This window comes from Castor canadensis, chromosome 10 (genome assembly GCF_047511655.1).
Source record: "Castor canadensis chromosome 10, mCasCan1.hap1v2, whole genome shotgun sequence".
Taxonomy (NCBI): domain Eukaryota; kingdom Metazoa; phylum Chordata; class Mammalia; order Rodentia; family Castoridae; genus Castor; species Castor canadensis.
Window position 1 is genome coordinate 61,516,252 of NC_133395.1, and position 27,955 is coordinate 61,544,206.

At 37.8% G+C, this 27,955-nt stretch overlaps 3 protein-coding genes across 5 annotated transcripts in view; 2 read left to right on the forward strand and 1 right to left on the reverse strand.

Annotated features, from left to right (window-relative positions):
* Positions 1 to 27,955, forward strand: part of Rb1 (RB transcriptional corepressor 1) — a 150,719-nt gene that overhangs the window by 83,508 nt on the left and 39,256 nt on the right. The window lies entirely within an intron of this gene.
* Positions 2,648 to 4,702, reverse strand: Lpar6 (lysophosphatidic acid receptor 6). The gene has a single exon (XM_020170858.2). It carries the CDS (start codon positions 3,941 to 3,943, stop codon positions 2,909 to 2,911), a length of 1,035 nt encoding a protein of 344 aa, XP_020026447.1. The 5' UTR covers positions 3,944 to 4,702; the 3' UTR covers positions 2,648 to 2,908.
* C10H11orf98 (chromosome 10 C11orf98 homolog) lies at positions 9,669 to 25,497 on the forward strand. Its single transcript, XM_074043389.1, is given in 2 exon segments — positions 9,669 to 23,782; positions 23,784 to 25,497. Coding segments are annotated over 2 exon segments (390 nt in total). The 5' UTR covers positions 9,669 to 23,648; the 3' UTR covers positions 24,040 to 25,497.

Sequence of the window (27,955 nt, forward strand, 5' to 3'; positions counted from 1 at the left end):
TGTTATTAATGGGTAATTCAGTTTCTAGTCCTCATCAAAAAAACTTTTAAAAAACAGTCTGCACTGTTTAGGATTAATTTGAGACTTAATCCACATGTAAGCACTGTTTGTACAATTGTACAATTATGCAAAACTTCGTTCACAACTCAGAACACCAGGTCTCCACGTCCTTCATTTGTCACACCTGGAGTTGGATTGGCACGTGGACATTAAAAAAGTTTGGGTGTTGGGAAGTAGTGAAGACTCTGTGGCCGTAGTCACTTAATACCTGACGAAAGACAAGCTCATCAAGGTTCTAAAGTTGCCTGACCAGAAGGCATTGGCGTCACATTTAACAGCTACCTGTCTCCCGTAAATATATTCCTCAGGATGCAAGAACTCTGCTCCATTTTTTATTTTCTCCTCAACTGAGCAGCCTATTCTTTAAATGGCAGTATGTGTAATTAGGAGTTATACTTCCAATTTATTTTCAGTATTTTGAATGTAAATATGAAAGTTTACCGATAACTCCTTCATAAAGTTTTTTTCTTTAATTTTCTGTGGATATATTATGCCCAGTACATATATTTTGTAAACTAGTTGGTTGATATTTTCTCAGAAAAGATCATTTCTAAATTCAGAACCAATTATCAGGACCAATTTCTACTCCTGAAAAAATTTCTGATCTTACTCTGTTTCTTTGAAGGAAGGTAACAGAAAGATTAGTTAAATCATCTACTCTTTTTTGAAAATGTTAAAAATAGTAGCACAGGTTTTGGAGGGGACAGGGAGGACTTGGTATATAATTTAAGGAAATAAAAAGTAAAATCCTCATCATTCTAATATTAATACAGGTTTTCTGAGTAAAGGGGAAAGAAAAAAACCCTTGAAATATAAAATTTACCTTAAAGTACAACACTAACCAAGAAAAATAACTTTTTCTGGCACTCTTTCCATCCATATAGGTAAGATTTATTCAGTATTTAAAGTTCTAGATAAGAAAACTAATGTTTGTTATCTGTTATGATATTGGTTTATGAAGAATCTTACAAAACTTTTGATCCATGTAACCTTCTGTTGACGAGGGCGACACAGATTTCTCTAGTGAGGCTAGTACTAACAACTGTTTGATGACTATTTGCTAGTATTTTAAAGTCATATTCATCTTCGTGATCTGTCTTAGGTTTTACTCGTCTTTATGCAGGAAAGTTCTGAGAAATCTCAAAGTTAACAGAACTCTCTGTCCTTTCCTCTAGATCGGTCCACTATTAGTTGCTTTTCAATTCAAAAATATGTTTCAGAGTGCTAAATGTGTTTTCTGAAGTGTGGTATCAAATACAGGAACCTCAGGTCATTTGAAGAAAACCCTATTACAGTGTGTGTGTGTGTGCGTGTATGTGCAGTCTCATGATACTAAGAATCATGCTTAAATTTCTTCACTAGTTTTTGTTGTTTTCAGAATTTATTTTGCTTTAGGCTTACCTAAAGGAAGCCATAGGTTCCTAAAGAAACTCCCCACTTGTCATTTTATTGCAGAGATTTACCTGATCTGGCAAATAGTTATTTGCCTGAAATCATTACAGCCCAAACCCAGAGAACAGTAAAGATCAAGTTTACATCTTAAAAATATTTGTCCAATTGTATTCAGGACTTGAAAGATTAAGATGGTAAAAACCAGGTGGCTGAGAGCTAAATTCCGTTACGTGGTTTTTTCTCAAATACAAGCATTCTTTTTTAGTTAAAGAGAACTGCTTGAATTTTATTTGGGGAAAAAAGATCTATTCTAAGATGAACATTTATGTCAGTACTTATTTTCTTAACTATAGTTCAAAGCCATACCGTTTATGTTTCATGAAATGAAAGTGTAGTTGTGTCTAGTTATTTAGCCTGGTTGCTTTCTGTGTGAGGAACTGTGTCCTTACTTAATAATTATGTTATACACTAATATTTTGCCAATTTTAACATTTTCAGCTGTTCAGTCCTTGGCTTAAAATGGTCAGGAAAGGAAAGGAAACTAAAAATTACTTATATATCACTTTCTAAGTGTGAAGTACTATATTTCACTATTTCTGGTGTTTCTTTGACCTAACACAATTAAAATTCCAAGGTCTTTGTCGTGACATAAGTATACCTTTAAAATATACCTTCTGGTAGCATTTTACTTTTAAAATAATTTACTTAGCAAAATAGCATTTCATTAGTTTCCTTACTAAATTTTTGTGGCATATATTATTTTGATATTCGATGTTATAGTCAGAAAATGAATCAAAATAGTAATTTCAAAGCGTTCTCTATAGTTAGGCAGCATCTGTTTTTTATGAATTACCTACAAAGACAAAACCCTTAAATATTACCTAGACGTATTACTACTCGAGATATTGAAGTAGTGTCGTTATTCTACAGAAGGTTACATTTTTAGTTATCTTAGGCGGAAATACTCTAAAGCTGACTTTTCAAATTACTCTCCTTTCTCATTTATTGTTTAAGAAACAATGATTAGTTAGTTTTAATTCAAAATGAATTAAAGTATGTTGAGTGAAATATTAAATATTTGAAACTTAGAGGAGTTTCAAATTCAGTATAAAATCATTTAGTATGAAAATTTAGTCAGTGAAATTAAGTATGAGTTCAGAAAGTACAGGAGTCACATCATTTAAATCATAATCACTTTAAAATTTTTAGAGTTTTTTTAATGAAGAAAGAATACATTAAAGTGGCTCAGAAAAATAAAATGGAATGTATACAAGAATAGAATATATTTTAATGCTTAACACATTGGATACAAATTTTCTTTAAAAACATTAAAATGTCCATGTGTCTGTTTTCTTTTGGAGATGGAGAAATAGTTTTTCCCAGAGAACACTTGTCACAGTTGAAGGAACTTGCGGTTCCATCCCAGTTAAGTCCCGGTGGTTTTATTTCAGCCAGCTTATATTGTAGACTCATTGTCAAATATCTTACTTTTTAAGTTCTGTAGGTTGTGTTGAATAAAACTGTCTGTGCCTTGAACTGCAGAGAATCTGGAGTCACTCCTCCTAACAGACCAGTTTTTCATTTTTATTGAATTCTGAATTGTGTCCGACGTAAAGTAGTAAACTATGGGGTCAAAACAACAGTTGGAGACAGCAATGCAGAGAGTGATTGGGTACATTGTCCTGACTGCTGCCACTACTGAGCAATTAACAAAGGTTTGTGTTCTCATAAGAGAATATAAAATAAGATTAATATTGTAAGGCACAAAACAGAAACAGAATATGACCAAATGTACAAAAATCATTTTTAAAACCTTAGTTTTGTTTATTTTGCTTCTACTTAATGTAACAGGCTTATTTAAAGTTCTCAGCACCATACTAGAACAAGTCACATTCAAAATGAGTGGAATAAAAAATCCCACAATCTCAATGAAAATTACAATCCTTGAGAGATAGGTTTTCCATGTGGCTTCTGGGAAGTTTTCAAAGCAGGCTTCTGAGGTATTGTTACGCTGAGAATGGGTAGACTGAAAAAACACTGCTGGTGCACTTCCGCCCATCACAGTTAACCAGACGGCAAGGCAAACAATCTTTGCATTCCGTTTGGTTCTTAGAGTTTTTGACTTAAATGGGTAGACGATTGCCAGAAATCGATCTACACTAATACAGGTTAAGAACAGAATGCTTCCATACATGTTGGTATAAAACAGCATCACAGAAATCTTACAAAGTAAATCTCCAAAGGGCCAATTCCGTGTTGCAAAGTAAAAAATTCTGAAGGGTAAAGTGAAAACAAAAAGCAAGTCTGACATGGCCAAGTTAACCATGTATGTTGTAGTTTCATTTCGCACTTTCAGGGCACAGATGAAAATGTATATGGCAACACAATTTGATATTAACCCGAGCACAAACACCATGCTGAACATGCACCCATACAAAGTGTACTTAAAGGAGTCATCGTAGGAGCAATGGGAGCTGTTAGTGCTTACCATGATAAAGGCAGTCCAGCTTGGATGAGGTCCTTTTTGGCTGCAGTCAGTCTCCTTTGGTATTCAGATTGTGGCCACAGCAACACCCAGTTATTTGGATCTCTGGGTGGTATTATAAATATTTTCTTTTCCTCTGAAAGAAGCATGAAACTTGTTGCTGGAAAGTTTCCAGTACGTTCTTCAGCCGGAAAATATTCTCATTTTCTAGTCTCCAGAGAAATCCATGAAGCCAGGGCTTTGTTAACTGACAGAAAGTTCAGTCAATGAAGCCAACCCTTAGGATTGCGAATGTAAAGAAAAGCTGTGTCTCCAGATGGAACACAGCACTCTGGCAAACTTGTATTGCAGAAATCAAGATGAATATTCCAAAATGAAAGTTTCTTTCTGCTCCGGAATGTTGAAGCTTAAGTTATCAATCTCACTTGGATTCTCAGTACAGCGTTTCAGAGGCTTAAACATTCCTAATTCGTCCTCTTACTTCTTCCTTCTTTTAAATGAAGTTTTCCTTTTTGGTATTCCTGCAGTGAATCCCAAATGGCGGTAAGTAGACGAGTCTTTTAAAGGTTCAAAAATAAATTCCCAAGCATGTTAGCTCTTGCTGAAATGGCCCTTGCCTCTTTCACAGTTAGCAGCTGTATTATGAGAAGGGCTTTCTGTGAAGTGAAAAAGAAAGGCTCCCTAGATTTGTAATGTGACATCACAGGAAGAAGAGGCTGGGTTTGGACAAAGAAAGGTTTCAGCCCAGTTTGTTTGCAGTTCTTTTAATCTGTGGGGAATGTACCTAGGAGGCTTGCAAATGGTCACTGGCCCGGCTGCCCTTTAACTGTTTCAATGCGGAAATGCCTTCCGGGGTTCTGGCAACCTCTCAGATTTCTTTTTTGTTTTGTTTGAGTAGTAATAATTGAGAAAGAAAAAAATCAGCTTAAGCCTATTTCTCTCTTATTCATTGCTTTTGTATTTGGGTTATGACCTTTTTTTGAAGTAAAATGTGTGTCCAAATTTATAAATTGAAATTGTTAGTAATATCTTAATATAGCTCTCTAAAGAACAGTTTAATAACCTAAAGAGAAAACTTTAACCTTTGCATATTAAAAAGAATTAATTTGACTGAGAGACCGGTAGTTCTGCCACTCTTGACGTCTGTGTTTTTCTGATTACTCCTCAACATTTAACTTAATTGGTATGAGTGTTAGTAACTTTAATCCTGGGTCCCTTTAGTTTTTGATAAACAATTTCTAACATTCCTCTTTGAAACTGTATTAATATTTTATAGCTATTTCAATTTTTAATTACCCCTTTCACCAAAGAATACATTTAGGAATGTTTATTTTTGCTGGGGTGTAGCTCAGTGGTAAAAGCAAAATGCTCAGCCTGTGAAGCCCTGGGTTCAATCCCTAGCACCAAAAAAGAAAGAACGTTTAGTTTTAGTGGTATATTAATTTTATATACCACTTAAACAAAAATGAAGGTATTTTTTTTTTAATGCTATTTTCCCTAAATTGAATGAAATAACTTTTGGAGAGTAAGAGTTCTACTACTTGGCTAATTTTTAGGTTCATAATTCTAAGGTAATTAATGGTAGAGCTCCTGTCTAATAAGCATGAGGCCCTGAATTCAAACCCCAGTATTGCCAAAAACAAAAGTATTGAGGGTCTCAATTTCTTTACATCACTTTTGGTATGGAGAAAAGGTGTTTGTGGGTTCATAGTAGAAGGCTAATAGTAAATGTTGGGTGGCAATAGCGATAAATGGGGTAATCAATAAGTATAGCTGGGCCTAAGCCTGTATTCCAGCTACTCAGAAGGTGAAGATTGTTAGGATTGCTGGAGGCCAGTCCGGGCATAAAGCAAGATCCTATCTCAAAAATAGCCAGTACAAAAGGGCTGGCAGAGTGGTAGAGCACCTCCATAGCAAGTGTGAGGCCCTGAGTTCAACCCCCAATACCACCAAAACCAAAAAAGTTTATATTTTCATTGGAGAAATTTGTCTGTTAAATAGTTATCTTAGAAAAACATAAAGTCTTAGTAACCTATTTTTGAATTTATAGTCTCCTTTTTAGTTGTCTTTAAATAATCAAATATGCAGTTACATACCTTGTCTACTTTTAGTTTCATTCTAAACATGGTGCTTTTTCAATCAGATAATGAAAATATATTAATTCTACATTGGTATATTCTTCCACATGTTATTATTCATGTGACTTATTATTTGTAGTTTTTCATGTTTGCACTGGCTGGCTTCAAATCTTGATCCTCCTGATCTCCACCTCCTGAGTAGCTAGGATTACAGGCTTGAGCCACAGACACCCAGTTCTTAGCACAATTCTTGACCCTCTGTGGATACTGATATGTTTGCTGATGGGTGAATCATATCAATAAACTTGAAGTTTGTTGAAACTTGTTTCTATTGCGGAAGAATGTAGCAGAGGGACTGTTTGAACAGGAAGAAGATAATTGATGTTGGATTTTTTTGTGTGATATTTTATTTGACTTCTAACCTAAGGAACCAAAATGAAATTCAATACCTCAAAAATCCTTAGGTGAGGATTTTTAAAACATAAAATAACCACTTTAAAAATAGGGAATTAAATAGGTGTTTTTGTATTTGATAGAGTCAGACAAACTGACTTCTTGAAGTCTGAGAATCAGTTTTTCTTGGATGGATTTTAGGGTAGGTAGAAATAAGAAAACCAGAGTCAGAAGTTGACATGGTGAAGACAGGTTTTATTCAGGACTGTTACAGTATGCTTTATACTGTTTTGAAACTTTTTAAGGTGTATAACTAATTTGAAATATATTTACAACCTATTTGAAATACAGTAACTCTTAGGCAATTCATTGCTTTTCAAATTTAATTACATCAAGAAGCCAGTAAATAACCAGCTGACCTATAAAGTAGATCTGTTTTACTTATCACTGCAGTAATGTTCTCATTTTTTTAGTTGTGTAATTTTTAAAATTACACAGAAGTTTAAGGGTTTGGGTAACATTTTTTGCGCATATGGTATTAGGGTTTGAGTTCAGAGCCTCCTGCTTGCTAGGCAAGCACCTTACCACTTGAGCCTCTCCACAAGCCCTTTCTTTTCCTTTTTTAGTTTGTTTTTTATGTAGGGTCTCACTAACTTTGTCTGACCTGGCCTTAGACTAAGATCCTCCTACCTCCCAAGTAGCTCCCTCTTGCCTCCCAAGTAGCTGGGATTATACAGGTGTAAACTGCCATGACCGGTAGATTTGTGTAATGTTTGAGTTGACTGAATACTATTGAGGCTGTGCTTTGAGGGGACAGGGAATCTGACTTACCTATGCTTGACTCAAAGTAGGCTCAGAACAATGTGTGTTAAGTAAATGTTTATTGAACACTGATAGAGTGTAAGGAGGATTCCTCAATCATTCTTCTTTTCTCTTCTTTCTCATACTGATTATTTCTCGGCTTGATGGTAATACGAGTTTTATATTGCCCCTTTGCCAGTCTTGCTGCCCACCTTTTTGGATAAACTTAGTCATGCTTATCTATATGATTTTTTTTTTGTTCATTTTGGTGGTACTTGGGTTTAAACACTCCAGCCCACGTTATAATGTCTTATCTCCCTACTCCTAGTCCTAAAATTTGTCTTCCTATTGCCCCTGCCACACTATCACAGATCAACTCAGGAATGAATCAACTAACTATTCATTTATTCTCTCCTTGCTTCCAAAAATAACTTAAATTATGATTTTAAAAATGAGTATACTGTCAAAACTAATGAGCTAAACATTTAAGATTTTAGAATTTTATAATATGCGATTATGACTAGCGCAAAAAAGTTTAAAAATAAAGTCAATGTGGGAGAGTTAACGATTTAGAATACAAGGACTGCTCAGTGGCAAAGCACCTGCTTAGCATGCACTGCAAAAAGTAAGATTAAAATAAGGTAAAATATAAGAAATATAAAGGGATTTTCCTTATAAATTCTTTTTGTTGTTGTTGTACTTGGGTTTGAACTCAGGACCTCAAATTTGCTAGACAGGTGTCCTACCGCTTGAGCCACTCCACCAGCCCTTTCTTTGTGTTGGATTTTTTTTTTTTTTTTCTTTTTTGGTGCTGGGATCTAACCCAGGACCTCACACATGCTAAGCAAGTGCTGTACCACCGAATTACATCCCAGCCCTGTGTTGGATATTTTTGAGATTGGGTCTCTTGAATTATTTGCCTGGGCTGGCCTGGATCCGAAATCTTCCTGATCTTTGCCTCCTGAGTAGCTAAGATTACAGACATTAGCCACTGATGACAGGCTTAAAAATTATTCGTTTCGAATGCAATAAATGTTTTCAAAACAAAAGAATTCTTAAAACATAAATCCACTTATACATCAGTGAAAGAATTAAATCCATATGCTAGAGAGAGATAGACAAGGGTCAGAAGATATATGAAGTAATATTAGAAAAATCTAGGCTAAGGGAAACTACTGCATTTGACATACACTCAAGTGTGTATATATGGTCCTCATTTAATGAGCAAATCATTCTAGAGTATCAAGGGAAAAACTTTGCTTAATCTCAGAAATCTATTGTAAATCTTCACATGCACCACTGTAGAAATATTTATTTATGAAATGCCATTTTTTGTTGACCCTCATTTTAGTGAAATCACTATATGTCAAATTGTGGTTTGGGGGGCTGGCGGAGGGGCTCAAGTGGTAGAGCCCCTGCTTAGCAAGTATAAGGCCCAGAGTTCAAGCCCCAGAACCACCAAAGAAAAAATAAATGCGGTTCTGGGAAAACATTATTTGCTGTTTTGTTAATTGTATAAAGAATTGTGTGTGTAGACAATAAAATGTGAATCTATGTATTTTTTATTTCAAAAGAAAGTGTGGAAGTGTTGTGCAAAGCACATCAAGTAGAATCAGAAAAGCTTGATGTGCTGTCCATTGGCTCTCCAGGAGTCTAGTTGTTTGGCTGCAAAAAAAAAGGGGTTGGAGTGCTCAGAGGTCTTTTCTTGCTTTTGTATCTGATTCTGATTCTTTGAATACTTTGAATGTTTAGGCTGCCACACTGGGCTTTTTCACTCTTAGGTACAGCAAATCAAGGAGTCACTTCCATTCTCAATGTTTAAGTATTTGGAATTTTGAAACAAGGCTGTACAAGAAATATGTGTAAAAGGTGGAAGCAACTGAGGACAAGTAGAAGTGACTGACAGAGAGAGGGATGTGGGGGAGGGGAAAAGTGGGGGGAAGAAAGAGAGGGAGCTTCTTTGCTTAAGCTGAGTCTCAAAAGAATTTTCAAACATTTTGTATTTTGTAATATTGTGAAGATTAAATGAAAACAAAGCCTCTGCATTATATTTCTATAGTAGTCTTTTTTTTTAAAAATCTCCTTTCCAAAACAAATAAGATGCCATATTCTTTTACTGTGGAAATTGATGAAAGAGGAATTGATAAAAACCTGAAAGTATTCTCTCATTAAAAGTTTTAAAAGAGTTGTACCTAAAATAAAAATTTAAAATAGGGAATGTGCAAAAAAAAAAAAAAAAAAAAAAGAATGAGAAGGTATGTGAAACCTAAGCAAAAAAATTAATTTGCTCAAGTTCAAAAGAAAGTTTATTTTCCCAGTATGGGTTTTGAACTCAGAGCCTTGCACTTGGTAGGTCAGCACTATCACTTGAACCCACCACCAGCCCTTTTTTTTTTTTTTTTTTTTTTTTTTTTGCAGTACTGGAGTTTGAACTCAGGGATTTGTACTCACTAGGGACTGTTATTTTTTGAAAGTGAGAAACATGTTCTAAACTCACTTGTTTTGAATGCAGATGTTTGCCATGGTGACATTTGAGTCTTTTGGGTTCTTTTCTACCTTTAATTTATACTTATGAAAAAAAACCAAACCTTTCTCATTTGGAGTCTTCTGAAACAATTTATTTACAATAAAATTTCTATTTACATTTAGAAACAAAATATTTTCTATTTAATAAACCAACACCTGTAATTTATGAACACAGAATATATTTATTTTCTATAAAAAGATCTTTTAGCCTAAGTAGAAAATTTGTTACATTCTGGATAAATTTAGTCGGTTGATATAATTTAGAAGTGACTTTCATTTTTGCAAACACTTATTGCTTTATGTTACTTTTTACTGGAGCATGAGTCATCTATCCAAGTTCAAAGGATTGAATCAGTTTGTGGGGTTGAGTGGGAGTAGAAGAGGAAAGATTTAAAGGATGATGAATGATCATTATAGTGAAGTTAAAGTGGATGGAAATGATGGTTGAAGCAGGATCAGGCAAAAAAGGCAAAGGAAATTAAGAAAAGTAGGAATGATCTTGTGGTATAAGACTTGTAACTTGAGCAAGCATACTTATCTCTGGCTATACTTGAGTTGTCCATTCTTTAATTTTTTTTTCCCTATCTCTGCTGGCCCCTCCACCATCTCTACCTCTTAAAATCCTGTCACATTTTCCTTACATTTGAAGTCCTCTCAGTCTCATCAGTTCCTTCTTTACTTCTACAGAACTTAGTTTGTGTTGCTTTTGAGACATGTTCATGCAATTCATTTAATAAAAAACAAAGAAATAAGCTGGGTGCCAGTGGCTCATGCCTATAATCCTTACTTCTCAGGAGGCAGAAATCAGGAGAATGGTGGTTTGAAGCCAACCCAGGCAAATAGTTCATGAGATCTTATGTCAAAAAAAACCCATCACTTAAAAAGGGCTGATGGAGTGGCTCAAGTGGTAGAGTGCCTGCCTAGGAAGTGTGAGGCCCTAAGTTCAAATTTTAGTATTATACAAAGCATATCAATAAATTTTTGTACAGCATAGGGATTGGAATCTACCAGTACAGTGAAGGGCCTCCCAGAGGAGATGATACATGATGAAGACTAGTCTTTAAAGTTGAATAAAATAAAAATCTCAAATTACACACTTGTGATCCCAGCATTGGGGAGGCTAAGGCAGGAGGATCATGAAATTGAGGCCAGCCTGGGCTACAATAGCAAGATGCTAGCTCAAAAACAAACAAACAAAAATCTAGAATTTCAAGTCTTAGAGATTAGAGCCAATCCTGATAAAAATGTCTAAATGTAGTCTCATTAGTGTAGTCATGTTTCCTTTCTTATCCAAAAATACAGGAAATTGAGTAACTATTTTCTCCACTCTGACGAATATAGCATAACCTAGTTCTACACTAAATTGCTAGAAGAGGAGTTAATTCTTCACATAAAATATATGCTTAATTTGGTCATAGAGTCTTAGTTGAGAATGACAGGGTAAGTTTATAGTTTAGAAAATCTACTTCAGAAACAGTAAGGTATAATTTAAAAAAAAAAAAAGCAGTTTCACTAGATGTTAAGTGACCAGGATTCTAAAAATGAGTGTGACCTTTACAAAACAATTTACCTTCTCTATTACATATTTGTAAAAGAAAGATACTGAATTAGAACTATGGAATCCTTTTCAGTCTTTAGTTTTCTATCTAATGTAATCATTGCAAGATATTTGAATGACAGAAAAAACATCTATTATTATTTCCATTTTACAGTTGAAAAAATTCAGACTTAGAATTGTGGTTTACCCAGTACTAGAAATTAAATAAATGATGCAAAATGATAAAGCCAGAACTAGAAACTTGGTTCTCAGTATGATTACTTAATCCAATTCCTTACATGTTTGTCGAATGAAAAAATACAAGTAATAAGTGCATACACAAAGGGAAAGTAGGAAGAACTGTGATCTTGAGGTCCAGGAATCTTTGACTTCTAAATTTGAGCTTTACCTTGGACAAAGTCTATCCTAAACTATAGACTAGCATGCCTTTCTGACCTTACAGGTGGTTTTCAGAACAAAACTAAGTGAAAATGCATTTTAATTGTAGAACTCTTAAAAATATAGATGAAGTAGGCCACAATATCAGAGATAAGTGTTACATTGTAGAAAGACATAGAGCAATAAGATTGCTGTTTGTTTTCTTGACCAAATAGAGTGCCTGTGCTTTATGAATACCAGATAAAGAAGTAGTCATTTATCTAGCTTATATACATTTTTAGTACAGATGACACATGGCAAACTCAAATCAAGTACATAGATGCTTTGTTCTAAATACATATTTGTTTTTGAGTGAGTAACACATTTTATTAGTCTTAGTACCCTCTAATGTTGGAGCGAGCATCATATCCTAGAACTTCAGAATACCAGCCTCCCTTAAATCCGTTACAGCACACTGTCCATTTCTGCTAAAGTACAGCTAGAGAAACAAAGTGGAAAGCAAATTCTAGTGAGAGCTGGAACTAGAATCCTAGATTCGTGACTTTAGTAAAGTCTCACACTAGACTGTGTAGTTTCCAACCTTTTTTTCTCCTGAGATAAAATTGAAATTTTAGTTTATAGTTTAGGTAAATATTAAGCAAAGAAGAACCTTGTTTTTATATGCTTGAGCTACATAAGCTATTTTTAAACACTAGATTACAACATTATGACATTTAATTTCATGGAAGTTTCTACCCATCTATAGGTTAAAATAGTGTGACAGCATTCTTTATTTTTAGCTTGGCCTTTATGGATTAAAAAATGTTTGTGGCTGTCAGTGTGGTTCAAGTGGTAGAGCACTTTTGTAGCAAGCTCGAGGTCCTGAAGTCAACCCCCAGTACTGCCAAAATATTGTTTGCATTTGTACGTAATACTGTGTCAAATTTTATACAGAGGAAGGAAATGTCTGCTTCTTTCAAATAATTAGAATAAGGAAGAGTCTTCGATGAGTAGTGAATGTAACATCTTGCAGCATTGTTTATTGTCATAAATCTAGGAACACTTCAGTTATTTCAATAAGCATTTATTGATTGACTTTTTTTCCTTTTTTTTTTTTTAATCCATTACTAAGGGTGAGAGTAGGAAAGTATTGCTTTCTCAGGATGCTCCAGGAAGCTAAATACTGTGGCTAAAAAGCTAATCTCAAATACACTTGAGTTCTTTTTTTCCCAGAAATGAAATTATATGTATATTAAAAGTTTATGACTTGTATTTGGTAGTTGTACATAAAATACAAGGGCAAACTGTTGTTTTTAGTAAGACCAAGTTGACTACTTTGTAGTTACTCAGAGTCAAGTTTCTGAAACTACTGTCATTGAGTTAGATGAATACACAGATCTGTAAAAGATGGGTAGGGATAGTACAGACTAGAGGAATTGATTCTCTAGTGCTCAGATTCCTTTGCAAGTGTTTATGCACTTACCCTATACATAGTTAAAAATCATAAGCAGGCACAGTGGCTTATACTTGTAATCCCAGCTACTTGGGATTGCAGTTTGAGACCACCCCAGGCAAAAAGTTCAAGAGACTCAATATGAACCAATAAAGCTGGGTGTGTTGGTGTGCTGCTGTCATCACAGCTATTTGGGAAGCATAAATAGGAGGATCCTGATCCAGACCAGCTCTGGCAAAAACCTAAGACCCTATCCCCAAAATAAAGCAAACAGGGCTGGAGCTATGACTCAGGTGGTAAAAGACCTGTCTGGCAAGCTGGAGGCCCAGAGTTCAACCAATTCTACAAACAACAACAACAACAAAAAAAATCATAAACACCTATTATTGGTATGGTTCTAGAAAAAAACAACTCGGAGCTCTGCTCATAAGTGGGCTTTGACCCATTTATGAGATATTTTTGAATAAAGCTATATTTTATGTGTTTTAATTTCAAATAAAATGCCCTTTTGGCAGTACTAGGATTTGAGCACAAGGACTTGCACTTGGTAGGCAAGCAAGCACTCTGCGTTTCAGCCATGCCCTCACCCACATTGCTGTAGTTATTTTTGAGATATGGTCTTGCATTTATGTCCCTGCCAAGTTAGACCCTAATGCTTCCTCCATAGCTGGAATGACAGGTATGAGCCACCATACCTTCCTTTTTTTTTTTTTTTTTAACTTTTTTTATATTGGTTTACAGGGCTGGCCTTGAACTGTGAGCCTTCTGATCTCTACCTCTTGAGTTTCTGAGATTACAGGCATGATCCACTGCACCCTGCTCATATAAAATGTTTTAAAGAATTATGTGTATATTTAAAAAATAATTTCCTACCAGCCTACCCAGGCCACCCAACTACGAGGGAAGCATAGTAGGAAGATTGTAGTCCAGGCTGGCCTGGCATAAATGCAAGACCCTATTAAAAAACTAACTAGGCTGGGCGTTGAGATCCCATCTCAACCAGTGGTTGATACATACCTGTTATCCCAGTTACGGGGAAGTACAGATAGGAGGATCATGGTCAGGCTGGCACATGCATAAAGCAAGACCCTATCTCCAAAATATCCAAAGCAAAAGAGGGCTGGGGACATGGCTTAAGTGGTAGAGTACCTGCCTAGCAAGCACAAGTATTGCCAAAATAATAATAATAGTTTCCCTATTAGCCTTTTTAGTTCACTGGTGTTAACCTCATCAAATAAGACAATTTCTGGATCAGCAATTACCAACTGGAAAATGTCTAACAGAAAAAAAAAAGACTTAAAAAACAAGTTATATAAAGCACCTTCAGAATAAACTTAACAGAAAAAGTTCAGGATTGAGGTGAAAATGAGGCAAAAAAATCCAAAACCTAATGAAGGCCATGAAAGAACACTGGAAGAAGTGATAGGCAGGTTTCCTGAAACAAATCTATGAACTTGATGCCAATCCAGTAAAAATCCCAATAGGTTTTTAGTGAATATCCTTATATTTTTGTTCATTTGTAAATAAATATGTATGTGTGTGTGTGTGTGTTGTTTATATAACCTAGCACTTTTATTTCTAAGAAAAATTCTTCCCCTCCTAATTTGAATTACTGACAGCAGTACCTATTTCTCCACAACCTCACTTAAACCAAATAGATAACGATCAGACTTTTAATAGGTCAAAGCTAGTGTCTTGTTTAATTGGTATTTCTTTGTAAAATGAGCCCAGATGTGGACCCTAAAAATCCAGAACCTAAGGAGAGCTTACTATGACTTTAGCACTTCAAATCACTAGAGAAAGATGGATAATTCAATAAAAAATATATAACAAATATAACAATTTGATGGGGGAAGAAATTTACTTTAATTCATTAATTTATTTGGGTGGGATTAGGGTTTGAACTCACAACTTTGGGCTCAGCTCTACTACTGCTTAAGCCACACCTCTAGTCCATTTTTTCTTCTGGTTATTTTGGAGATGGGGACATCACAAACTATTTGCCTGGGTTGGCATTGAACCATGATCCTCCCCATCTCCACCTCTAAGGTCCTAGGAGTACAGGCATGAGTCACGAACACCTGGCTTAACTTACACTTTATACCAAAACAAACTTGAAAAATATAAATAACTTCAGTAAAAATACAGCATTTAATAAAAGTCATTCCAGGGAATGCATTTTAAAAATAAGAGCACGGCTGGGAACATGGATTCATGGGAGAGTACTTGCCTCACGTGTACAAGGCCTTGGGTCCAGACTCCAGCCACAAAAAGAAACAATAATAAATAAAACCTGACAGTAGAGTGCTAAAAGCTTTCCAAGTATTATATGAAATGTGATGATTTTAAAAAAAGAGATACAGGTTTGATTAAATAGTTTTGTTGCAAGAGCACCATAAAGTGGAAAGAAAATACCAGTCTATCATATTGAATTTTACATAATATATAAATGGCACATTTCTTGACAGAAATAAACCTTTTAGAACAAACTGACAAAAATTAATAACCCATTTAAAAACAATGGGGAAAGGATCTGTACAAGCATGTCACTTTTGTCTTTAATTAGTTCTCAGTCAGTTTTCAGTACCCAAATTTAACATTTGTATCTTTAGCAAATTTTTCTTTCAAAATAAAAATAACTACATACTGGATTAGTTTGTTTTTTTTTTAACAAATGGAACATTTTTTAGGTCAGTTCTATGAACATTATTGCAAATATACTTTAAAAAAGTAACATTTTGATTTTAGGCATTTATGCACTTAGCCCGGTTAGAAGTCAAGGAGAGAGACTAGCTTGTTAACTGACAGAGATACTCAAAGGTCCAGAAGAATTGTTAGTCATGTTCCAAGCCACTGGCCAGCCATTCCCAGAATAAAATTTCCCTGGTTACTTCTTTTATTAGTTTGTTACTGTGATTGTTTTAATGAACTAATTCCAATTCTTGGAAAATTTGAGGATTTCCTACCAATACCAGATGTTGCCAGCACTGCCCCATAAAGGTTAGAAACAAAAGACCGGAAGGACTGACTCTACAAAAGGGCTGTGTTGGAGTCCAGCCTTTTGTTGTTGTTTTAGTTAAATGGAAGTGGACCCTTTGACCTGACCAAAAAGGTTGCTGGATTGTTTTCCTGGTCATATACATAGGGAACCAGGACAGGCACATTAAAAATCATTCCTGCTGGACTTGGGAGTATTGCTCAGTGGCCAAGGTCTTGGGTTTGATCCCCAACACCACAAAACAAAACAAAAAAGTCCCCCAAACACCTCACCTCTGCTGCTTGTGTTATCTTCATCCCTGGATCCACTGATTTGTTTATTCAGCATCTAATATTAAGTACCAACTGCATGCCAGGTGCTTTCTAGGTGTTGGGAATACAGCAGTGAATAAAACAATATCCCTGAATTTATATTTTATATGGAGGGATAGGCAATCAACAAGTAAGCAGTTGTGCATGTGTTGATAAGTGCTCTGAAGAAAAAGAGACTTAGGAGGAAAAGGGAGTTGGGAGTCTTACTGTTATATCTAGGAAGGCCCTGCTGATAAAGGGATGTTTGAATAGACTTGAAAGAAGTGAAGGAATGAATCATGTGGGTAACTCAGGGAATCATCTTTTAAAAGGCCTACCCAATCTCTGTTTCCAGCCTCATCTCTCATAAATGCACTCAGCAAGTTCATGTCCCCAAGATTTTTGTGATAATTGGAAATTTTCAAATTGCATTTCCACTTGATAAGATTCTGTGTGTCTACTTCTGATTTTCGTTTTGCATGACACCTAAGTGAAAGTTTGTTCTGTTTGGAGTTCCTTAATGGTATTCTTCAAACTCAGTACTTCTAAGAGAGGAGCTTCTTTTCATTAAAAAGAACCCCAGGTCAGTGCCTCCATTTCAAGTCAGATTCCACCTTGGCTTCTCTTCTTCCCCTTCAGTGGTTACATTCCTTCTACTCTTTGATGCTTTGGCTAACACCTGCTAACTTAAGAGACTGATCTTCTTTCTCCTGAACTGACTTTGTCTGATAACAGAGACATCGACAGCGTATTTCGTCAACTGTCTTCTGTCCTATCTATTTGTGGATGAGCATCCAGGATATTAAATGCATTGGTATCCCTTGTCTTTTCTCCATGACAACATGGTGTCCTCATTTTGCATCCAGCTTTAGATTCTGTGTCTGTCCTTCAAAGAGACAAGGCTTGGCTTATTATGCCCATGTTTTGACACATGACCATCACCCAACCCTGCTGTGCTACCCAGAACCATAACTTCACCTTTCTCTTACCCATTCCACTACTTTTTAAGGACATATGGCATCATTTCATGAGATGTTTTTTTTTTTTTTCTAAATTTTCCCTGGGAATAAATTTTAAAATTTTTAAGTAGGAAATATGTTCTGTTAAGACTCTTAAAGAGAATATGAAGGAAAAAGGTAACTCTACAAGTCTTAATAAATCAACTGTTTACAGTTTTCCAGGCTTAATTTCAGTCTTTGTTATTATTTTTTACATGGTTGACATCAGAGAATAATATCTTCAAGATTTGGAAGGGAACTCTGCATTTCCTTTTTATGTGTTCTTAGATAAGAACATATTCTACTGTTTAAAAACTGTGTCTTATCATAAATTTCTTTTGACTTTTTTTTGGTAGCACTGGGGTTTTAAACTCAGGGCCTGCTTGCTAGGCAGGCTCTCTTACTGCTTGAGCCACTTCACCAGCCTATCATAAATTTCTTAAAGTCATTTAAGCACTATCCATTTTCAACAATATAGGAAGTAAATGAGCTAATTTCCTATATGAACACGTATGTAAACTACTAAAGCCTCAGTAGTATTATGACATATCTAAGTTGTATCCTGTTAGAAATATAGGCACTTCTTATAGATTTTAATCTTTATTTCCAAAAAGATACTGTGTGCTTTTTTGTTTATATAAGTATACTTAGATAAATTTATAAAATAGGAAATGTATTTTGATGTTTTAAAATATTTAAAGTCATTCTGATCAACTTGTAACAATAAATTTTGAAACAATCTTATGTCAGAAACAATAAAAGTGCTATGTAAGGTGTGAACTAGCTGATAGAGCTGGGATCTGTTGCTTTGCTTTATAATGTAGACAGGGCTTTTTCAGTGATCCCTTCAAAGTACCCACTGGAAATGGATCTTGTTAGAAAAAACGCCGCTCACAAAGAAAGCTCACGAGAAAAGTCTCACATCCAAGAGCAAAATTTAATTTCAGGCCCAAATTGCCAGGCTGGCCGGGAAAAGATGGCGCAGCCCAGACTCTGGGTGAGGCGTGGCTTTTATAGAAGGGGGGGGTTAAGGAAGTTAGCACATGCGTGGTAGTCTCTGGTAGGGGCGGGGCTGTCTTAGAGGCAGGAATTTCTGTTAAGGGCAGGGCTGTCCTTGGGAGTTTCTTAAGTGAGGTCTGAGGATAAAGTGGCCACCGATTTATAAGTGACAACATTATTGTTCTATCATTCCCCCATTTTTTCTTTAATAACGATGAGGGTAGAGGCTGAGGATCGGGAATTGGGGTGAAGCATTGGCCTCTTAGGTGCTTCCTGCTGGCAGAGGGCACTGTATGGGGCAAGAGACTCAGACTCCTGTGGCATCCTGGTAGGGACCCTCACAGCAGTCCTCCAGATGGTTTTAGAGAGGTTGATATCCCTGGAGGTACAACTGGTTAAACTTTTGATTAGCAATAGCAGACATGTGTTCTAAAAGAAATCTTTCTACTGTTTTTATGATACAAGGGAGGAAGCTTAAGACTATGAGAGCAAGAAATATAGGCGTTAGGATGGCCATTAGCCAGGAGAACCACTGTGAAATGTTATTCCCTAGAGGATTCTAAGAGTCTGTTCCTTAAGAGGTGCTACCACTGGGGGATCCCATTGAGCTTGACAGCAGTGGGTGTTGTGAGAATGACCAGATGAGAGCTGGTCCACTGAAGTCCCAATGGAGAGGGTAGAAGATCCTTTAAGAGAACAAGATCCCCTGGTTTTACAGAAATTGTTATAGGATGGGAGAGGATCTGGTCTGCATGCTCTCTGAAAAGTTCCCAGAGAAGGTTAAGATAAGGTAGGTAGTCAGCCAGAGGAGCAGGGTGTGTTGGAGGCAAGTTTATTAGAAGGAGCATAAAAGGTGTCTGCTAAAGGACTACATATCTAGGGATACAGATTCTGCAAAATCCTGTAACTCCCAAGAAAGCTCTAAGCTGCCTTATGGTATGGGGGAGAGGGAAACGGAAGATTGGGTTGATGCACTCATGACTCAGGGAGTGAATCTGTCCCTTTAAGGCCACACCTAGGTAGGTGACCTGTGGAAGGCAGGGGCTGTCAGGATTTAGGTTAAGTGTAACACTCTTGGATAGAAGAGAGCTCTGGCTCATTTTTTATATAACTTTGTAAATGTTTGTGCCATATTTAGATAAAGTATAGACACAACACTGTTACAAGGTGGTCATTTAAGACACATAAGCAAATATGTAAATGAACTCTCATTTAGTAGTACTTAAAGCTTGACAAGATCAATAGAAAACACAAGTAATTTCTTTGATAAAAATCTTTCTCTGTAACTTTTTTTTGTACATGTTACTCAGAGCAGAACAATATTAAGATAACCTTGTTATTTTATAGACATAGAGAATTTGATTTTAGTTTGACCTGACCCTAAAAATCTTTTAGGCAACTCTTAGATTATAGTCAACTTTAACTATATCACACTCCGAAGCTTTTTATTATACACTTTTAAAACTTACTCAGACCTTTATATAACATACTAAACCCTTTGATAGCTTGTCCTTATCCCTCCTATTTGAAACAATCTGTAGGACAAACCCTTCTTTAAAAAATCCTTTCTCATCCAAAAAAACCATTCCTTTTTCCTTTAACTTCTCAAAAAATACATTCATTACCTATCTATACCCTTTCCAGTTGTTTACTTTGTAACTTGTATTTTAAAATTAACTTTTATAAGAATTTTAAATTTATTATAGGGGCTGAAGCAACTAATTAGTAGCCCTTGGTGTTCTAAGGAATTTATCATGGGCATAAGGCCTCATCCTCCCTCAGGCTTGAGGGGATATTGTTTTGGGTGTGGAAACTGTGAGGGATTTTTGAGTTTTATTTGAATAGGGAGGGCTGTCCTGGCTCACCCTACACTCATCTCATCAGTCCACACTGTGGGATCTATTTGTTCCTAAAGGAGGGGGCAGAAGAGATAGCTGCCTGGGGGGAGGAGAATTTGAGCTTTTAGTTGAGAAGTAAATCCCATCCGAGCAGAGTCACTGGAGTTTCAGAAACTATGAGGAAAGGGTGACAGAAGAGGAGGTCTCCCCAAGAGCAGGCCAGAGGCTGGGTAAATTAGCACCCTAGGGGCTGGCCACATTTGCCCCAAATGATAACCTTGTCATTGGACCAGGGACCGAGAGAGAAAGGTAAGACAGAGAAACGAGCTCCACTGTCTAGCCAGAAAATAATCTTTTGTTTTTCTGCCATAATGGCTACCATGAGGCTCCTCAACATCGATGCCAAGAAATGGAGTGTGGACAGGAGGCCGGGAACCATCAATCCATAGGAGGTGGGACCTCACCTTCCATCTGGAGGTGGGGGCACTTAGACCTCCAGTGGCTACCTTTGCAGAGAGGGCAGGGTCCTGATTGGAGGTGGGGCTGTCTCCTGGGCTGTCCCCCCTTCTGAGCATCCTCTGCAGAAGTGCCCCTCCTGTCCACCATGGTAGCAAGTTCAGGATGCAGGCCCCAGTCGGGTGGGGCCCTCTCTGAGAGCAGCAATGAGGCCATGGTGTCTCTTATCTTTCTCTCTGTTGGTAATGTCCAACAGACATGGCTAGTTGTATTAGTTGATCCAGTGACTTTTCTCCTTCAGCCACAGACTGAGTTTTCTACAAATATCTGGGGCTGACTGTTAGAAATTTATCTTTGAGGAGAACATCTCTCACCTGTGATTCTGGGTCCATGATGGTATGCTTTCTGATAGCATCTGTAAGATGCCACAGAAAGGTAAGGGGGTTTTCTTGAGGGCATTGCTGTAAAGCAAAGTTGTTATTTCACATTGACACCTGATACTCTGGAGAGCAGGTCTCTGAACTGTTCTGGGCCTCAGTTTCCTCACTTGAAGAATGAGGGATCTGGTCTAGGTTAAACTACTTTCTTCCACTATGAGATGGCTGAAGTGACATTAATGCCACTTATCTTCCTTACCATTTTTTTTTTTAAGCAATGGTGGGGAATTGAACCCAGGGCCTTGTCCATACTGGGCAGATACTCTCCCACTGAGCTATGCCTTTATCCCCAAATATTTTTTTTTCCTCTTTCCTTTGGCTGTACTGGGGCTTGAACCCAGGACTTTGTGACTGCAAAGCGGCACTCTACTGCTTGAGCCATATCACCAGCCCCTTTTGATGTGGATGTGTCAAGGGGACTGCCTGTGTCCCTGTAGGTAGGCACATTTATTCCCTTATTTCCAGGTGCCACTAGTATTGGGGCTCATTGTGAATGGTAGTCATTTCCAACCTGAGTGGCCTGGGCCAGAACCCATTGCTTTTCTAATGAGGAAAGAGTCTGGTCTAATAGAAGCATAATATCCTTTCATGTCAATTGAAAGGTTTGAATTACAGAGATAAAGGCTTGAATATATTTGTCTGGGCATCAGTATAGCTGTCCAGATGTTTTTTAATTTCCCTTAGATCTGATAGCTGGAAAGGGACATAAACTCGCCCTCTTTCTACCATTACCTATTGAAGGGGGAAGCACCCATTAGGAGGTTCTGAATATTAGGGTGACTTAGAAGGTAGGGCAGAGGGTGGAGCAGTAGGGGTGGGTCTTGTCATTGATAAGGGGCTTTTTTGGTTCTCCTTTCCACGTTTATCCTGTGGCTTACAAAGAAGGGCCAGCGTTTGAGTATCAAAATAGCAATCTTGGAGCCAATCTGAGATGAAAGAAAATTTGTATAGGGGACCTCAGTTTACTTTTTTCCCTTTTATAGAAAAGGTCTAATTGGAGTATGGTATTGTAATTTAAGGAACTCTGTGAAGGCCACTTTTCTTAGTCACTCAAGGTATACTGAGGCCAGGCCTTAGTACAAAGCTTCCAACATCTACAAGCCAGAAGAGCAGGTCCCATCTAGAAAGAACAAGACATTAGGATCCTGTCTTTTAGTTAACAGCAGGCAGCCTCTTTAATAAAGGCTACTTTTTAAACAAAAGAATAAATCATCTGTAAAGTTAGAGAAGGGCATTTAGAGGACATCCCAGGCCAATAACAGTACCATACTGTCCATTTTGAGATTTCTGGGACAATAACCTTGAGCTAACAATTGGTTTACAAGGGCTGGGTCTGGTGCCCCAAGGTGTGAGGTGGGGCTGGGAGCAGGATGTGCGCAAGGCACCGACCCCCTCCACACACACCCTGAACAAGCAAGCCTGACTGCCTAGGCCTGATCCTGAAGCCTGTCACCCCTTCCCCTTCCTGTGTACTCTGCATGCGTTTATTCTAGGGGAAGTGGTGGTGGGCCACAGCCACTGCCATGTGTGGCTGGTGGCCTAGCATGTGTGTTGGGTTGACCTATGGATTCTCTTAGCTATGGCAGGCATTCCCACTGTGCACGAGTGTGCCTATTTGCTTTCCCTCCTCCCCTTGTGGGGGTGGAATTAGGGCATTAGTGTGGCAGCTGCAGTTTTTTGTAAGCACTTTTACCTAGCAGCTGACTTAAAGTTACTTTAGACTGAGAGGCCTGGCAAACTAGTTGGAATAACTTAAATCATAAGGTACCATGCTACAAGTTTTTCATGGGAGGCAGGGTCCCAGTAAGCCCAGGGAGGGGAAGGCAGACAGATACAAAGGACATGTGGTGAGACTATGGAGGAAGCAGAAAAGGTGTCCTGACATCTTAGGTAAGGGAGGGGAAGGCAGAGCCTGGAGGCATGACACACGCCTGAGGGATTAGCCATCACCTGTGCCTCTAGGTTGCTCCCATTCACTGGTACTGGAACACTTTCAGCAACACAAAACCTCCACTCTCTGGTCGCTGTCTCAGGAAAAAGGGGCATTAGGGACGAAAGAGAAGCAGTTGTCAGATGCCATAATCAAACAGGACTCCGCCAATGTAGCATGAGGTGTTCCTGAATAAACCCGGGGCTTGGTCTCAGCCCACAGGGAAGGGAGCATGAGTTCTCCCACAGCTGGAATCACCTTGAGGCCAGAGTTGGCAAGGAGTGGCTTGACACCATGATGGGAAAGTCCCTCAGGAAGATAGGAAGAGACAGGCAGCCTGAACAGCGCAAGAAGTCTGCTTACATGGGGGAAGGAGGAGGTTTGGGAGAGGATTTGATTCGTTTAGAAGCTGGTTTAGAGGCTAACAGAACCTGTGCAGGGGAACAGGAAGTACAGAGAGAGGGTTTGGTGTGGAGATAGGAAAAAAATTGGGCATAGGGAAATTCCTTCCATTTACCACCATGCTCACAGAAATTATATAAATCCCTTAAAATATTGGGATTGAAAGTGCCATTAAGAGTGAGTGTCACTGCACAGCAATGGGGATGCCGGGAGGGAAGATCAACTGTCCGCGAACAGAGCTGAAGAAGAGGGTGTTGAACCAGGAGTGGCAACTGAAACACCAGGTAGTCAGGGCTGTGATAGACGAAGGGCTGATCATGCGGCACCACCTCAAGAACGTCCAGTGCACGTGCCAACATTACTCTGTCGGGGAAGAAGCACAGAAAACTTCTGCAGCAGATCCGACTTGCCCAGAAAGAAAAAGCAGCCATGGAAGTGGAAGCCCCCTCAAAGCCAGCCAGGACTAGTGAACCAAGGCCCAAATGACAAAAGAAGATAACACCCTCCCAGGATGTAGACATAGAGAACCTTGAAGATGAGAGCCAGCCAGGACTAGTGAACCAAGGCCCAAATGACAAAAGAAGATAACACCCCCCCAGAAGATTTTCAACTGGAGCCAGAAGGATTTGGTGGTTGCTTCAAAGGACTTTGGAGAAAGCATTGACCCCTTTCACTGTCCTCAGATCCCTACTGAGCTCCCCTAAAGGGATGTTAGAAGGGAAGAGGTTACAGAAGAAAGTTTGCAGAGGGGCCTCTCTAGCAGTCTACTCCATTTGTAATAAAGCTGTACAGTTTTGACCATAAAAAAAAAGTGCCATTAAGTGGCCAGTTGGAGACATTGTCTAATGGATATTGGGGCCATGCCTGATTACAGAGAAAAATGAGCTTCCATGGCTTAAAATCAGGTGTGAGGCATTGGGGCCCAAGATTGGCCAGAAGACATCCCAATGGGGAGTCTGAAGGAATTTTGGATGGTCCAACTCCCATGGTGAGGCCTGACCTGAGGAGAGATATGACAGGCATCCCTGAAATATGTCCTCAGGAGAGAGAGAGAAGTGCAGTACCCAGAGGGAATGTCTTCACCACAGGAGGTCCACAGTCCCTAGTGGGGAACCCAGTTCCAGAGATGGGAGCGAGCCAAGACCTAGCACTAGGATTTCAAGGAAATGAGAGATCACAGCTCTGCATGCAAGCAGGACTCACTGAGAGAGGACCTTGAGGGAAGATTGGCCAGTGGTGGATAGCAATTGAAGGCACACTGGGGCGGAGGAACTTCCCTGTGAACTGTGAGAGAGTGGTGTTTTCTAGGATAGGGGGTTCCGGCAAAGCAGCTCAGATCCCCGAGGAAGGGAATGGGAGTTGAGAGAGAGAGAGAGCAGGATAGCTTGGGGGAGGCCGGGAGAGCAAGGTCAGTGCCAGAAGTGCACCCTGATCTGAGTCACGGCACCAAAATGTTAGGAAAAACACTGCTCACAAAGAAAGCTCATGAGAAAAGTCTCACATCCAAGAGCAAAGTTTAATGGCAGGCTCAAACTGCCAGGCTGACCAGGCAAAGATGGCACAGCCCAGACTGGGCGAGGCATGGCTTTTATAGAAGGGGAGGTTAAGGAAGTTAGTGCATGCGTGGTAGTCTCTGTTAGGGGTGGGGCTGTCATAGTGCGGGAATTTCTGTTAAAGGCGGGGCTGTCCTTGGTAGTTTCTCAGGTGAGGTCTGAGGATAAAATGGCCACCGATTTACAAATGGCGACATTATTGTTCTATCAGATCTGGCAAGAAATTTTTGTTGAGAGTTCTGCCATTAACTAAGCCTTAAATAGATAAGTTATGTAGGATAGACAGTGTTTAAATTAAATCATTTTAAATTACTAAATGAGAAACACTATTGGATCCTATGACAAGAATGTAATTCTTATTTGATAAGTCCTTTCACTATTTTAATTTGTTTTGCTATTAACAAAAGTGCACTTTTCCCCTTAGTGGGTATATATAGCATTATAAAGCAATGACATCTTTGGGGATTTTTTTCAGCTGTTCTGTAAAAACAAGTATTTTGGCTTATACGTTTTTGTTTCATTAATCATCTTTGAATTAGTTTCTTCTTGAGGAAGGACATGTTTTACTCTTTTGTTCTTTATTATCTCATTATTTATTTGAAGCTTTTAAGAAAATATGTCCTTAAAAATCTTGATAATTAGAAGAAATAATCTCTTCAATAATAATTGAGTTGCATTTTATCCTGTTATAAGTTGAAACAAAGTTTTAAAATTGTACTTCAGTGTTTTAGAATTCAGTCTATTTTTTTGAGACAGGGTCTTGCTAGGTAGCCCAGGCTAGCCTCAAACTCATGATTCTCCTGCCTCAGCCTCCTGAGTGCTGGGATTGGGATTCAGTCTTGATAATGGAAAGAATACTGTCTTAACAAACACATTTTTCTTTTCCTTTAATCTTTTTTTTTATTATTGTACTGGGAGTACATTGTGACATTTACAGAACCATCTTCTCCTTTCAACAGGTCTCATTTTTCCATTTACATTCATGAACAAACACATTTTTTTTTTACTTCTGTCAACAATATCTGGAAGTGGCATAGTCAATTATGCTTCAGGTGCTTCCCACAACAAGCCTAGGAATCCTGAGATTCCTTCCCCAGCAGGAGTCTTGTGGCAGGCATGTGGAATTAGCATGAGGTACCCATCCACAACAAACAACCTGACCTGAAGTCTCTTTGACTCAGCAGGCCCACGGACTCATCTCCCCAGACCAGAGCAACCAAGGCAATAGAGGGGCACCAGTGGGGAGATTCTACCATACCCCTCCCCCTCGAAGGGACACCTGACAGCCTGACCTCCAACCCTCCTATCTCTGTCCCTAAGCCTGGCTACTATTAATCTATCTTCCATTTCTCAATTTTGACATTTCTGATGTTAAATAAATGGAATCTAACAAGATTATCTTTTTAGGATTAACTTTTTGTCCCTCAGCATAATTCTCTAGAAATCCCTTCAACATATTGTATATACTGAGTTCAAATCTTTCATTGCTACCTAGTATTTCATAGTATGAATGTGCTACGGTTCTTTAGCCATGTTTGAAAATATATCTGGGCTAGTTCCAATTTTGGACTATAACAAATGTTATATAGGCTTTGTATGGACCTGAGTTTATTTCTCTGGGATAAATATTCAAAGGGTAAAATGGCAGGGTTGTATGGGTGATGTGTGGTTTGTATTATAAGAAACTATCAAAGTATTTTCCAGAGTAATTGAGCCATTTTAAATTCCTGCTAGCAGTGTATGAGTAATCCACTCTGATTTCATCCTTGCCATCACTTGGTGGTGTCACTATTTTCGATTTTAGTCATTCTGATAGTGTGGGGATATCTCATTGAGGTTATAATTTGTGATGGTTAATGAACATCCTTTCCTGTTTATTCATGATCATATTTCCTCTGTGAAATATCTCATTGTGTCTTCATCAATTTTCAGACTGGATTGTTTGAGATTTTTTGTTTGTTTACTGTTTAGTTTTGAGAATTCTTTTAATATTCTGAATACTAGTATTTTATTGGATATATGGTTAGCAAATATTTTATATCCTCTTCATTCAGTTTCTCACAGAAAAAGTTCTTAATTTCGATGAAGACAAGAATACTTGTTTTTTCCTTTTATGGATATGCTTTTGGTGTCATATCTAAGAACTCTAGATCCCAATGACTTGTCTCTAACTTAAAAAAAAGTTACATAATTACACATTTTTAAATTCACAGTCCATTTTGAGTTTATTTATTTTGGGGGGATGCTTGGGATTGAGCCCTGGGCCCCTTGAGCTCCACCTCAGCTGAATTAATTTTTGTACATGCTTTGAGATTTAGGTCAAAGTTTTTTGTTTTTGTTTTTGCCTTTGAATGTTCAATTGTTCCAGCATCATTTGTTATAAAGGTTATCATTTTTCCTTTGATTTTCTTTTTCACCTTTGTCACAAGAGAACAAAGAGATAGAACACCATATATAGATATAGGATTTAAACTAACCGTATCAGTAATTTCATTATATGTAAATGGTCATAACAACTAAATTAAAAGATTGTATCAGAATACATAGAAAGCAAGAGCCCACTCTATGCTGTCGACAGGAAGCCAGTTTAAAATATATAGACACAAATATGTTAAAAGGATAAATGAAAAGATTAGAAGCCTGGACGAAATTAAGGATAACTAAGGCTAATTCTAGTATTTGTTGAGAAATGGGAGATTAGGTGGTTGATAACACAGTTAACCCAAAAGGATACTGAATGGATTATAGGTGATTTGTGATGAAAGTAATGACTTCATGTTAATGTTTGCACAGTTATGTTTGGGGTGTTTGTGACATACTCATGTGAATATCCATATGGTTATCTTTAGTATCCAATTGGAAATGTGGATCTGGAACTTGGAATAATGGTTTTAGTCAGAAATGTAGATTTAGAAGTAATGTAGATACATAGTGGCTCTACCAGCATGTAT